At 42.2% G+C, this 13,574-nt stretch overlaps 1 protein-coding gene across 1 annotated transcript in view; it reads right to left on the reverse strand.

The window, feature by feature from the left end:
* Window positions 1–13,574, reverse strand: part of Ryr3 (ryanodine receptor 3) — a 524,632-nt gene that overhangs the window by 272,809 nt on the left and 238,249 nt on the right. The window contains exon 10 of the mRNA XM_075961717.1: window positions 13,322–13,478. Coding sequence (XP_075817832.1) covers window positions 13,322–13,478 — 157 coding nt within the window. The remainder of the gene's footprint in view (window positions 1–13,321; window positions 13,479–13,574) is intronic.

A 13,574-nucleotide genomic window follows, 5' to 3' on the forward strand; every position in this document is an offset into this window, starting at 1 on the left:
CAGAGAGACAGACAGAGACACAGAGAGAGAGAGACAGAGAGAGGAGACAGAGAGTGAGAAAAGACAGAGAGAGGAAATACATGTTAAAGTGGAATTACTCTATAATTGAGGTACTAGACAGCAGAGGCTAACAAATAAAAGCCCAGGAATTAGTCACCTCTTTTAGAGTTGTTGGCCAGTGAGTTTCCACAGACCTCCCCCTCAATAACTGGGAAGTATGGGGGGTGTTGGATACTATTAGAACACATTGTATGAAATTTTAAAAGAATAAAAAGGTAAAAATAAGTAAAGAGGAAGTTTTTTTTTAACATGTCAGAGGCACTACTGTGTTTTAAGGTAAATTTGTTATTTGTATATTAGTCTCTCTCTTAGGGCTATGCTGAAATCGGGATCCCAGTGGCCTTATGTTAGAGGCCATTGTCAGCCTGGGGCACTATTGGGAGGTGGTATAATGTTAAGACAAGAGCCTGGTGGGATGGACTTAGGGCTCTGTTGAAGACAGAAGCAGCCTAGACTCTTGTTTTGCTTCTGGTTGGTGTGGGGTAAATGCCTTCTTTATCATTCATATCATGCCGTAATAATACTCTGGTCTCACCACAGAGCTCAAAGTAGTGGAGCCAGCAGCCTATGGGCTGGGAATTCTGAAGTTATGAGCCAGACTCACCCGTCCTCCTTTCAGCCTTCTCTAGTGTGTTTTAAAGTGAAGGGAAGCTGACAAGTGGCCACCTTCGTTATTGTCACAGCCAGTTTCATTCCCCAGTGTCCACTGATTCCTCCCCCCCGCCCCCGTCCTCTAGTATAGAAACAGGACTTCTATGCTGAGTAAGCCCGCCGCGACAGCCTGATGTGCCTGCCACATGTAATAGATCCCGATGCATAGCAGCTTTGTTTCTTTCCTCATCGATAGGGCCTCTCTGGCTGTGTTCTAACATTCTATGTCCATTTCTCTTCTCTATCTTGCATTAAACTGCTCAGCTGTAAAAGTCATTATCTGCGCAGCACTTTGAATATTTTGCAGAATCACAAATGTGGCATGCTATTCCCTTTGATGGCAACAACACCCCTCCTCTTCTTAATGCTGGGCATCGCGTGGACTGAGCCCTTACCACGCTCAGCATCAACTTTAAGTTCTTTACAGGTTCAGGTACTAACTCTTCATAGCAAAGCCTCGGATGGGGCTACAGATATTGTCCTAGTTCTACAGATGAGAAAAATGAACAAAATAATTTGCTTCAAGTCACTCAAGCAGTAAATGCCAAATGCAGTCAAGAAGTCAGGCAGGATCTGGGAGAAGTTGGGGGAGGCGAACCATTAATTAGACTATATTATATGAAAAGATAGTTTACAATAAAAATATAAAAATAAAAAGAAATCTACCTCTATTTAAATAAAGATAAAAATTAACAACAAGGGGATGAAGTTAGGAGAGAGATGAGACTGGGGTTGGGTCATGAATGGAGTGGGAGATGGGGAGAGAGGAGGAGATGATCAGTATATATTGTATATGTTTGAAAATGTCAAAGAAAAAAATTAAAAAGTAAAAACAAAACCATGTCTAGCATCTGTGTTTTCTCCATTACTCTAAATGGGACTCAGCTTTCAGTTTCCCCTTTAGATGTCACTCATTTGGTGAAGATAGTTAGTGTCCCTAGCTGCATCTCCCCAGCGTTGCCTTGATCATCTGTTAAACACTTAGCATCCTGTAACAGATCTATGAAAGGAATCAGGGCAGTGAATTGTGGATCCATAACAGAGAACTCAGCACCTATATTACTTATGGAATGCATTGTGAGGTGGCATGGATTACTGAGTGATTTTTTTTCTTTCTTGTATATTTATTTTCTACTTCAGCTCTTATTTCTTTTCCTTCAGACTTTCATAAAATGAAAATCAGCTGCTTTATGCACACATAAAATATCAATTTGAGTAGTATTAATATTTCATAAGAAGCTTTTTGTTTTAAATATGTACTGAGACACTAGCTAGAATATTAAAAATACCTTATTTCTCAAAACGAACATATTAAAAAGAAATGGATTTCTGATTTTATAACACACATGGGTAGGAAAAACGGATTTGATCTATCAGGACTTTCCCTATAGGTGATTGGTCAAGAATGCATTTACTCTATGAAACAATGAACAGCTGATTTCCATCACAGAAATATTCACAGGCCTATAGATGTTCTAGCCAGTAACAGGGCTTACAAGATGTCAGAACTTTTATCTGCTGCCTACTCTCTAGCTATAGTCAACACACTAAAATAGAAACAACACAAAAGACAGCTGTTATGTGGTAATTATACTGATTTCTAATTGCTTCTGGTAAAAATAATGCATATTCTCAACTAGCAATTTATTTTGTCATTTTTTTTGTTTATTTAAATATGGATTTTCCAAAATAAAATAAATAGGAGGCTCCTTTCCCTTCAGTCTCTGAAACAAATGAGCCACCATTCTCTACAGCGTGTCTGTGCCTTCGCCCTTACATAAGAGCATCATCTTCCAAAGGTCTGTAGTGGTCACTGCGGTGGCTGCTTCTCATTTAGAAGAATAATAACAGTAAGACTCAGATATCAGTGTCAACAAACACAAACCCCAGTTCAACCCAGCAATTCACAACATTGAGAAATCACCAAGGAAACAAAAGAAGTTGGTGTTAGGGAAGCTTGACTGTGCTCACGTGACTGTACTGGTGTTAGGGAAGCTTGGTTGTGCTCACATGACTGAAGCTTATCTATCACATGACCATGGCCTCAGATGCAGTCGTCCCGTTGCCAGATATGGGGTTTTACTGAAGAACAGGCTTAAACTAATTGCTTCTTTTCAGTTCTTAGAACTCGGGAGTTCTTATGTTTTAATCATGTGCTTTAATCAAACTGGGTTTATGAGGGACAACCTTTTCATTTCAGTGTTGGGGATCGAACGCACATCTTCCCACATCCTTGGTAAGTACTTCACAGAGTTCTACTCACAGCTCTCGGGAACATCTTGATGCAATAAATTCTTCTTTTCTTTGGGATTTTATTGGCATTATTACTTGAATTACCTGATCACTTCTGCAGTTCTACAATGGTAATATTTGTATGCTAACCTTTTCTTCATATTTTGATACATTGACATCTTTGCATCTTATCTGAGTAGGGAGAGACCTGGAGTTCTTAAAGGGCTCCAAGGCATACTCGCTATGTGTATACTGAACGATCCAATGTCAGACCTCTTTTATACCTCAGGAGGCAACATCCCTCTGCTTTGTCATCCCCAGGTCAGCCACCACGCAGCTAGAACCCCTCTATAGCTGAAATTACTCCAACTAGTGAACTCTAAACTGTCTGTCTCTGCCCATGGAAACTCCAGTAAATCTGACAGCATAAATTATCCTCTTTAACCCCCAACTCCTCACACCCCTCCTTCTGAAATGTGGTGGTATTCTGCTGAAGGGGCCTGCATGCCATGTCCTGCCTCCTTGTGAGAAGAACCAACTCTTTCCCAGAGTGCTTCTCATGCCTTCTTTCTAATGCCTTGTGACTAACCATTAGAGAAAGAACACAGGGCAAACATCAAGCCTTTCCCACATCCAGAGCCAGAAGACACCTCTGACTTCTCTAGTCTTATGGCCCCATACTCCCTATAGGACCTGTCTTACTTAAGACCAGCTGATTCCTCAAATAAGCAGAAGACTGGCCTAGAAGAACTCTTTCACATGGAAACCAATAATTCAGAGGCCAGAAGCCGATCTCCTCCTTCACAGAGTTAGCATACTTTAGGGCACCATTCTCCTGTTCAAACCACCAGGGTCAAGTTCCAAACCTGTTACAAGTCTTGTATTCCAGAACCTGATGAATCTATTCAAATTCGCCAACTTGATACTTACTTATCCTTCCTACCCCATCCCTTTCTGTGGGGACCACAAAATGACTCTCTTATCTTCCCTAAGATGGACTGGTTTAAAATCAACTTGATACAAATTACAGTCATCTGGGAAGTGGGAACCTCATTTGAGAAAATGCCTCCACCAGATTGGCCTGTGGGGCATTTTCTTGGTTGATGGTTGATGTGGGAGGGCCCACTATGGTTCCATGACAGGGTTGTTGGTCCTGGTGAGATAAGAGAGCAGGCCAGGCAAGCCGCGAAAAGGAAGCCAGCAAGAAGCATTGCTCTGTACTCTCTGCTTCAGCTATCGGTTCCAGGTTCTTTCCTTGAGTTCCTGCCCTGGCGTCCCTAGATGATGGACCTGTAGGGTGAAATAAACTCTTGCCTCCCCAAACTGCTTTTGGTCATGATGCTTTATGAAAGTAGTAGAAACTCTAAAAACATCTCCTTTGTTTGTCTCCTACTGGGTACTTTCTGACCTGGCCATGTGTGGTCAGGCATATCTTCCAGTCTTCAGAACTAACAAAGCATAGTTTCAAAGTCAATCACTTTCTAGTCCACTGCTTTATCACTCCTGGGTAGTGAGAAAAGTCTACATTTCAATACATGTGAGCCACCTTTGTTGGCACAGATGCTTCCTCTCTGGGAAACAGAGGCTTTATCAAAGAGGAGAACAAGAATTTTTTTTTTTTTGCATTTCATATAGCGCTGTGCTTGAAAAAGATTACAAACAATTTGTTTCAGTGGTCTGCAGATATTCGATTTGCATATCAGTATATTGATGTCATCTCTGCCTGTCATTGATGATTCTAAGAAGGAATAGATTACTTGTCCTGATTCTTGCTGAAAGGCAATAGGTAGTACTTTCTCCATTGACAGCTATAGAGGAGATGCCCATGAGTACATCCCAACTGACACATTAGCATTTGGCTTAGATGAGCAAGTTGCTATTCTCCAGAAATAATACCTTCTCAGTGTCTATTACGAGCCGGCTGCTTTGCTAAGTCCTCAGCAACACCAACACATAAAGTACTGTGTCTACAAGGTGACAAGAGCAATGCATAAATCTCTACAAACATTTTCTCTAACCCTGCCAAAGGTCACACTGCTTTTTATCAGCTTGCTTTATTGAGGATAAACTGGGACCTATATTGATTCAACAACTTGCTCTAGGCCACACAGCTAGAAAAAAAAGAACAGAATTTAAGCCAGGTCTGATTCCCAAAACCCATTTTAACAGACTTCTTTAAATGGCTTTTCCATTAGTATAGATAAGTAATTAATTGTATCGATGCCTTAGCTATTTAAAGGCCAATATAATATAAAGTAATAGTTGAAATACATACTTTTTTGTTGTTTTTTTTGTTGTTGTTGTCTTTCAAGACAGGGTTTCTATGTAGCTTTGGAGCCTGTCCTGTAACTAGATCTTGTAGACCAGGCTGGCCTTGAATTCACAGAGATCCACCTGCCTCTGCCTCCCGAGAACTTAAATTAAAGGCATGTGCTACCTCTGCCCGGCTCTACATACTCTTAATTTATGAGAAAAGCAGCTTTGTATTTATATGAACTTTAGAAGTTACACACATAACTCAATTACAAACAGGTGATATGGTATGCATTCAAAGGACAATTGCACCTTGTGCTGGTCTGTTACTTCTTCTAGAAAGGCACCAGTATCCACAGTACTCATCCTGGTAACATTATCCAGTCACAACCAACCCTAAATACCTCATCACTACACAGTCTAGAGAAGCTTTTCCCATGCTTGTTTATTTTAAAAACATTATTTCTTAGATATGAATGTTTTGTTTGTACTTATCTAAGAGCCCCATGTATGCATAGTACTAGCGGAGGCTGGAAGATGGTGTCAGATCCCCTGGAACTGGAGTTAAAGATAGACATGAGCCACCCTGAGGGTGCTGGGAAGGGAACCTGACTCCTGTAGGAACAAGGGTTCTTCACTGCTGAGCTATCTGTCCAAGTTTCTCCCCCCATAACACCTCACTATAGGGATATAGTTCTAATAAAACAAACCCCTAGAGGCCACACTCAAGCCACAGCAGTATGGGTATGGAAGGGGATGACATTCTGGTAAATGAAAAAATTAGACAAGGAGAGCGATGAAATATAGAGAGGAAGTTGGGAAAAACTAAGGACTAAAGAGTCCTATAAGTCCATACTTTTCAGAATCACAATATTAAGAGACTTTCTGCAGGAAAAGATGCCTTTAGACAAATGATGTGTCTTCTAGGAGCCAAATAGAAGCTTTCAGGATTATAAGTCTCACATTAAAAGTCAAGCATCATCATTATCTGCAAAAGTAATCAATTCAGTTCTGTTTAACGCAGCATTCCTAGCATCGTCTGGCATCTGTTTTCGGGGAAAGCTAATGCAGCTAATGCAAGGCCATGAAGGCACCAGGCTGCATCTTAGAATAGCCATTCTAGTATCAGGGAGAAAGGTGGACAGAAAGGGAGTCCGACGAGGGAAGGGTGTGCTGTAAGGTATGGCAGTAATCTGGAGGAAGATGTTTGAAAAGTTTTCAATTCAAACGTATTAGAGTAAGTGAGTAATCATTTAACAAAATTAAACTACATGGGTCCATGGAAGTTACAAAATGCCTTTACAACATATACTGCAAACATCTAAAATATTTCAGAGAAAGAGAAGGGATGATGGAACCCATTAACAGATGCGGAAGGGAGTCTTTGCAGAAGGTCAAGGTGAGTCCACTTCTGACTACCTGTCTCTGCAGAAACCATGAGGAATCAACTCTGGGTTCACTATACCAATATGGTACCCTCGTGAACTAGAATTAGCGGTTTTAATATTGCCTTAAAACAATTATAGCCTGTAGAATGCTGCATAGAGCCTGGGAAGCCCTGGGGCTGGTGGCAAGTCCTCTGCCGGGTGGGATAACAAGGACGTCCTTCTGTTCTGAGCACGTTAGGAAGCAGGCCCATCCGCCTCCATAGGTGAAGCATATTTCCCAAGAGAAGCCTACATTTTCCCTTTTCATCTTTCTGTCACCACCCCCAGTTCGGCAACCCAACTTCCACTTCTTGGTTTAAAAAATACAGCTTCAGTGTGTGGGTGCACCCCTCGCGGTCCTGAGTTCCATGCTCGTACTCTCTCTCCTTCTGCTCCTGATTTGGACCTTGAGATTTCTGTCCGGTGCTCCAATGTAGGTCTCTGTCTCCTTTCATCACCTGATGAAGGTTAATATTCAGGAGGATGCCCATACGTTTTTCTTTGGGTTCTCCTTATTTAGCTTCTTTAGGATCACTAATTATAGGCTCAATGTCCTTGGTTTATGGCTAGAAACCAAATATGAGTGAGTACATCCCATGTTCCTCTTTTTGGGTCTGGCTTACCTCACTCATGGGGATGTTCTATCGGGAACTTACCAAGGCCAGCTGGCCTGGGTCTGAAAAAACCTGGGGTAAAACCGGACTCACTGAACATAGCGGACAATGAGGACTACTGAGAACTCAAGAACAATGGCAGTGGGTTTTTGATCCTACTGCACATACTGGCTTTGTGGGAGCCTAGGCAGTTTGGATGCTCATCTTACTAGACCTGGATGGAGGTGGGTGGTCCTTGGACTTCCCACTGGGCAGGGAACCCTGATAGCTCTTTGGGCTGACAAGGGAGGGGAACTTGATTGGGGGAGGGGGAGGGAAATGGGAGGAGGTGGCAGGGAAGAGACAGAAATCTTTAATAATTAAATAAACGGAAAAAAATACAGCTTCATGGGTCACCTTCCTGGTCTCCTTTAGTCCTCAAAATAATCCTTCAAAAATATGCACCTTGATCCCTAGTTTTATAAAAAGAAATATTGAGGTTGAACAGAAAATGGCAGCATCGAGGTTGAAATCTCAATTTCTCCCACTTCACAGTACATGGTTTTCCTAAACTGCCTTTATTTGGTTCACTTTGAACAACAAAGGCTTGGGAAAACATGCTCATTAGAGAAGTCTAAATCCTTTGTAGTTTTGATGTAAACGAAACAGCCCTAGGTGGTGGTATCTCCAGATCTTCAAATCATATGTTTATATTTCTACTCTCACTTTCATTCTTTTGCTCTACCACATATGACCGACCTTCTGACCTGGTGACAGAACACTGTCATCTACAAAGGCCACTCTTGAGAGCTGTGCAATTCAGTTACAGAACAAGACGAAGACCCAAACCGTTCTGCTGTTTTAAGTAAGTTCACTCGTTTGTGTTGAGCCATGTTCATAGCTGTTCACTGCCATATAAGCTGTGGGTCGGGAAAAACCTGTACCCGCTTCCTGCCCATTTGGTGACTTTCAGGAGGGAGCAATCACTGGTAAGACACAACTTCAGCACCACTGTGTCCATAGACAGATGTACTAGGAGCCCAGTTGCCCCCTTGTTTGAGGGTGCTTCAGGCTGCTGAAGTTAAAGAGCCCATGAGAAGCAGGTTGAACAAGAACACAATACTTAATACATAACAGGTATTTGATAAATGCTTTCCAAATTGAATGAAATGTCCTTTGCTTTGAGGGAAAATTTCCTATCATCTGGAACAGTGACAGCTGTACACCCTTACACAATGAAATAGGCAAAATGTGGGAGTCTAGCCCCATCATTTCAAGACTGGTTCTTAAAAGTACATATAGACTAGCCATAAAATGAATGGCTACACATAATAGGTCTGATTTAATATTATTAATTCAACCTTGCCTGAAAGGAATGCAGTGCTGTAAGCTGACATTGAAGCATGACATCTAAATAGCATTTGCCACGCCAGAGTAAATATTAAACCACATTATCTGACGCTCCTTAGGGAACGGCCTTGCAATGTCAAGACCGTGGAAAATGATGGGAAATCAAATTCACAGAAATTTGACTTAGATGTTCAAAATAAAATGAATCTTTCTCATTGAATGCATACAGCGATGAGCTGATAGCAAAATGATTACACAAGCAAGGCAGAACGTCGCTACGAAGATGAAGGAAGTTAGCCTGAAATGGGCTTCATGGTGGACTTTTATGATCACATTTATATATTCCGTCATCAGGCCGTTTTCAACTGCAGTTTTTACACAATATCCACTGAGATGCTGGAATACAAATCCATTTCAGATATGCATGTTCACTGTCACCAGGCCCAGCTACTGGAAGCATGAGCAGTGTTTGTTCTCATAAGCTCCACCTCCTACTTTCCCGGAAGTATATGAATAACCTCACTAGTGGTGATGTGTAGAGACTAAAGAATGCCATAGGAAAAGGTTGGTCGTGAGAAAAACAACACGATCAAGGACTGGTAAGCATACAGTATGCTGGATCTAAAAGGGACCACAGGAAAGTGGCAAGAGACATGATGGAAGGCCAGGCAGAGGTCAGCTGTAAACAAGTCTTCATGACAGACTTCAAATGAGGTCAGTGTAAAGAAAGAATTATTTTCCAGGTCTCATGAAAAACAGATGAGAGTCAATCCCAGAATTAGGCAATGTTAAAGCTGTGTAACATATCACACTATCACTTTCAGAGTTGGGGTGCTACCTTTCAGAGGCAACAACATATCCCAGAACCTCTATTTGATGAGAATAATTCTGTTAAAGTGGTGGTGTGGGAGCCTGGGTCATGATCATTTTCTGTTCTTTATTTTACATGTTTCATATAATTTCCCCAATGATCTTAGAATCACCAGAATCAGGTCCAGGCTTATATCTGCAGCTGGTGCTTAGATGTGGTCACCTTTCAGGAAGGCTTGGTCACATCCCAATTATCTGTTTGTTTATTGATTTTGGCTTTTGAGACAGGGCCTCTCTACATAGCCCTGGCTGTCCTGGAACTTCCTATGTAGATCAGGATGGCCTCAGACTCACAGAGATCCTATTGCCTCTGATTCTTAAGTTCTGAGGTTAAAGGTGTGAATGCCTATGCCCGGGCCCGTTTTTTCATTGTGTGGTACCAGGGATTGAACCCAGGACCTTACACGTGCTGGGCAAGTGCTCTGGATCTGAACTTGGTTTACATCCTCTTTTTGTCTTTTATTACCAGTCATGCTAAGTTCACTGGCTGGTCCTCAACTTACTCTGCAGTCAAGGGAGGTCTTTAAGCTCATCATCCCTCTACTTCAACCTCCTGAGGAGCAAGGCTTGTGAACCTGTGCCCTCAGGTCTTGTTCACACGTTACTCCTACAGCACACACAAACTCCCCAGGAGCACCTACCTGCCCCCTTCCTGTAGATGTAGCTTGCTAAGGGTATTATGTACTGGCAACTGTTCCCATGCCTCTTATTGCAGTCACAGCTACTACAGACTAATGCAACTTTATTTCAAAGGAGAGGATGAGAAGTTTATAATTACAAATGAAAGAGGCCCAGACCAGCATCCTTTCAGGACATGTGACTGAAGCCCAAACACTATTACTCCCAGGAACCTCTTTTTCTATTACCAGACTGTCCATCTTATAGAGAAGGGCAAATAAACACTCCAACTTCTCCGAACAGAATACAACTCTCTGTCTCTACATATTAGCCTTTCCACTGAGGTATCCCAAACTCATTTAGACCCTGAAATGCTGTCTACTGTCTACTCTGTTAACTAACATGGATAACAGGAAAGAGTGAGGACATCATGCCCACGTACAGCTGAAAGGTAGAGTCCCAATCCCTTGTGTCTTCTGGAGGTCATCACTACTGTCCAGTGAAGCTCACCAAAGTGCATCCTGGGAAGATAGCTTGCAGCTAGTTACTGAGCTTGGAGCCATGTGGAGGCCCTGGGATGCCAGGACACCCCTAGCAATTTTATGCGGGTATGGCAAGAGGAGTGCTCCCCACATGGTCTTTCTTCTTTTGGGTGTAGCTTCACAGTCTAAGATTCCAAATGTTTCTCCCACACTACATTTCAAAGGGAGCCCCAATTTCCTGTGGGAACACAGCCATATGTGCCTGCTATGGAGCTGAAGTAATTTCAATTTTGATTCTTTTATAATGGAAATGAAGCTAACTGGGCTGAGTACAAATGAACGGAGAGTTATTTAAAACCTCTAATAGAGCGACTCCAGTAAAATGTAAGCATGCTGCCAATTGCACGGGCCAGCTCCGACATCTAGTTCTGTTAAGCTGCTGGCTTTCACAGAACCACAGTGACATTTTATACATTGGGTGCTAGCCTCCTTGTATGTGGAAATGGAGGGACTTGAGGAGATAAATGATGGGCTTTGGGAAGATAAAACAGAAGCAAGAAGTGATGTAAGTAATAAAAGTGTTGTAACGATCCTATGGGGCTGAGTGTAACTTCCCCCCAGAAACCATTGCACATTGTAGAGCCTTGCTGCACAAGGCTAAGGCAAGGAAGAAATGCAGTGGAGAGGTTCCTTGGAAGCAGGATCCCGCCAGCTGCCTGGGAGGATGACTGAATCTTCATGTAAATGAAACAGTTAAGACCTTGTCATAATTTTGCTAGTCCAGTATATCTATAGCAGGATGGGGGAAATGAGGTGCAAAGCTCAGGTAGGAAAGGATCAAGGGACATTCTCAGAAAGGGACTGAGTGGGTCATCAACCACCATGAGTCACTTCTCAGTTCCCACCTTCCTCCCTCCTCCCTACCTGCTGTTCCCCTCCCTCTACACCCCATCTCTCAGGAGAGAACGGGACCTTGTCTGCTGCTGTTCTTATATCTTTTCTGTTTTAGTTTTTTCATCTATCATTTTCATAAAATGGACTGCCATAAATCACTTCCTGGTAGCCAGAATAATTGCTAAATACACATAAATTTAAAATCCTCAGCCAGGCAGTGATGGCACTTGCCTTTAATTCCAGCACTGAGAAGACAGAGGCAGGCAGTTGTCTGTGAGTTAAAGGCCAGCCTGGTCTATAGAGCAAGTTCCAGGACAGTCAATGATAGCAAACAAACAAACCAACCACAAAATCCCAAACCCTCAAGCTAGCAATCTTGAAACAAAGGAGAAAGGACTGATGGTAAAAGGTAAGACATATGCTCAGAAAGACAGACTGCAGCCCGCATGCCACCACATAGGAGATAGAGAAAAGGTGGCATGTGAAGTGGGTTTAGTAAGAAATGGGCATGAAACTCATGTATTTCTAAATATTTATTTTACTTTTTAAAGATGTGCCTGTATGTACATCTGTGTGTGGGTATGTACATCTTGATGCAGATGCTTATGGAAGCCAGAGGTGTTGGATCCTTTTCCTTGATGTGGGTGCTGAAAACCAACCCCAGGTCCTCTGCAAGAGCAGTATATTTTAGCTGTAGAAGTATCTCTCTCTCCAGTCTCTAAACTTGGTTATTTTTAATGTTTAAAATACAGATGTGAAGCCAGGTGGTGGTGGTGCACGCCTTTAATCCCAGCACTTAGGGTGGCAGAGGCAGGCAGATCTCTGTGAGTTAGAGGCCAATCTGGTCTACAGAGTGAGTTCCAGGACAGCTAGAGATACACAGAGAAACCTGTCTCAAAAAACAAAAACAAACAAACAAAAAACAAAACAAAACAAACAAAAGATGTAAAAAAGCTTAATTTCTGTGGTAAATAAAACCTTTATGTCAAAGTGTTTCTCTTTCTTAATGAGCAGATCACAGAACCATGAAGGGTTGGGGAGGGCAGTGCTGAAGAGGTTATTTTCTCCTGATGCTCAGGAATCAGAGATGTTCCATAGAACATTCAGCTGTCAACTGAAAACCTACCATCATAAACAGAACCATCAATAACCCTTCACAGAAATCACATTGAGAAAAGAAATCCAAACCTACTTCTCAGAAAATGCAAGAAAGAATGAAACAAGAGGTGAAGTTCTCAAATGAGAGAATGCCCACACTCTCAGAGGAGCAGACATTCTGATAGCCATGCATACATCTGTGCTGAGCTCTTCTTATGCTTGGATGATCTTTCCAGAACAATCAGAAAGTGCCGGTGCATCCAACTGTCCATCAGAAGTCAGCTTAGCATGCAATTCTGACTCCAGTCATATCCAGCTTTCAGCTAGGCAGAATCCAAACTTGACTGAACACTAGGTAGTTGAAAAGGTAGTTGTTTATATGCACATCAGATGGGAAACTTTTCCATTCAGAATTAACATAACTACCTGAGGATGTACTCTCAGTGAAAAATTGAGTGGACAGGACAAAGCTAAGAAATGAGAAAAAATTAGAAGTCCTAATAACTCTATAAAACTCTAAGATTATAGCTTCCTTTCTCCTGTGAGCAATATTGTCTACTCTGATGATTGTATGCTTTCTAAGAGTTACTAGTTCCCTCTTACAGACTTTATCCTTCATCTCAGATAGATGTTCTCTCAGGAGGCCATCTCCAAAGATCAAAGAGCACGATTCTCAGGGGTCCATGCTGGAGACTGTTCCAGTCTCTATTCTTTTCAGTCAGAGTTCTACCTGGAGGATTCCAGTGACTCTTACTTCCAGTGCAGAGTCAAAGTTTATTCCATAGCGCCTTACCTTTGATGCCCGGAAGGAGAAGGCTGTGGACTTGGTGTCCGACTTTCCCCGGTCTTGTAGAAGAAGGCCTTGGTCCTCTGTCAAGGCCAGGTAATGGCCGGTAGTGAGATGCCGGAGCCGGAAAGCCTGGCCCCACCTGATGTTACTGCCACTCCAGCTGGTGAAAAGCACATAAGAAATTATATTACATAGAAGTCAATGGTGTTCAACATTTATCCCATGCTTTCCTTAACCCCAGAGTTATTCCCTCTCT

The sequence above is a fragment of the Microtus pennsylvanicus genome, chromosome 2, assembly GCF_037038515.1.
Source record: "Microtus pennsylvanicus isolate mMicPen1 chromosome 2, mMicPen1.hap1, whole genome shotgun sequence".
In the NCBI taxonomy this organism is placed as follows: Eukaryota; Metazoa; Chordata; class Mammalia; order Rodentia; family Cricetidae; genus Microtus; species Microtus pennsylvanicus.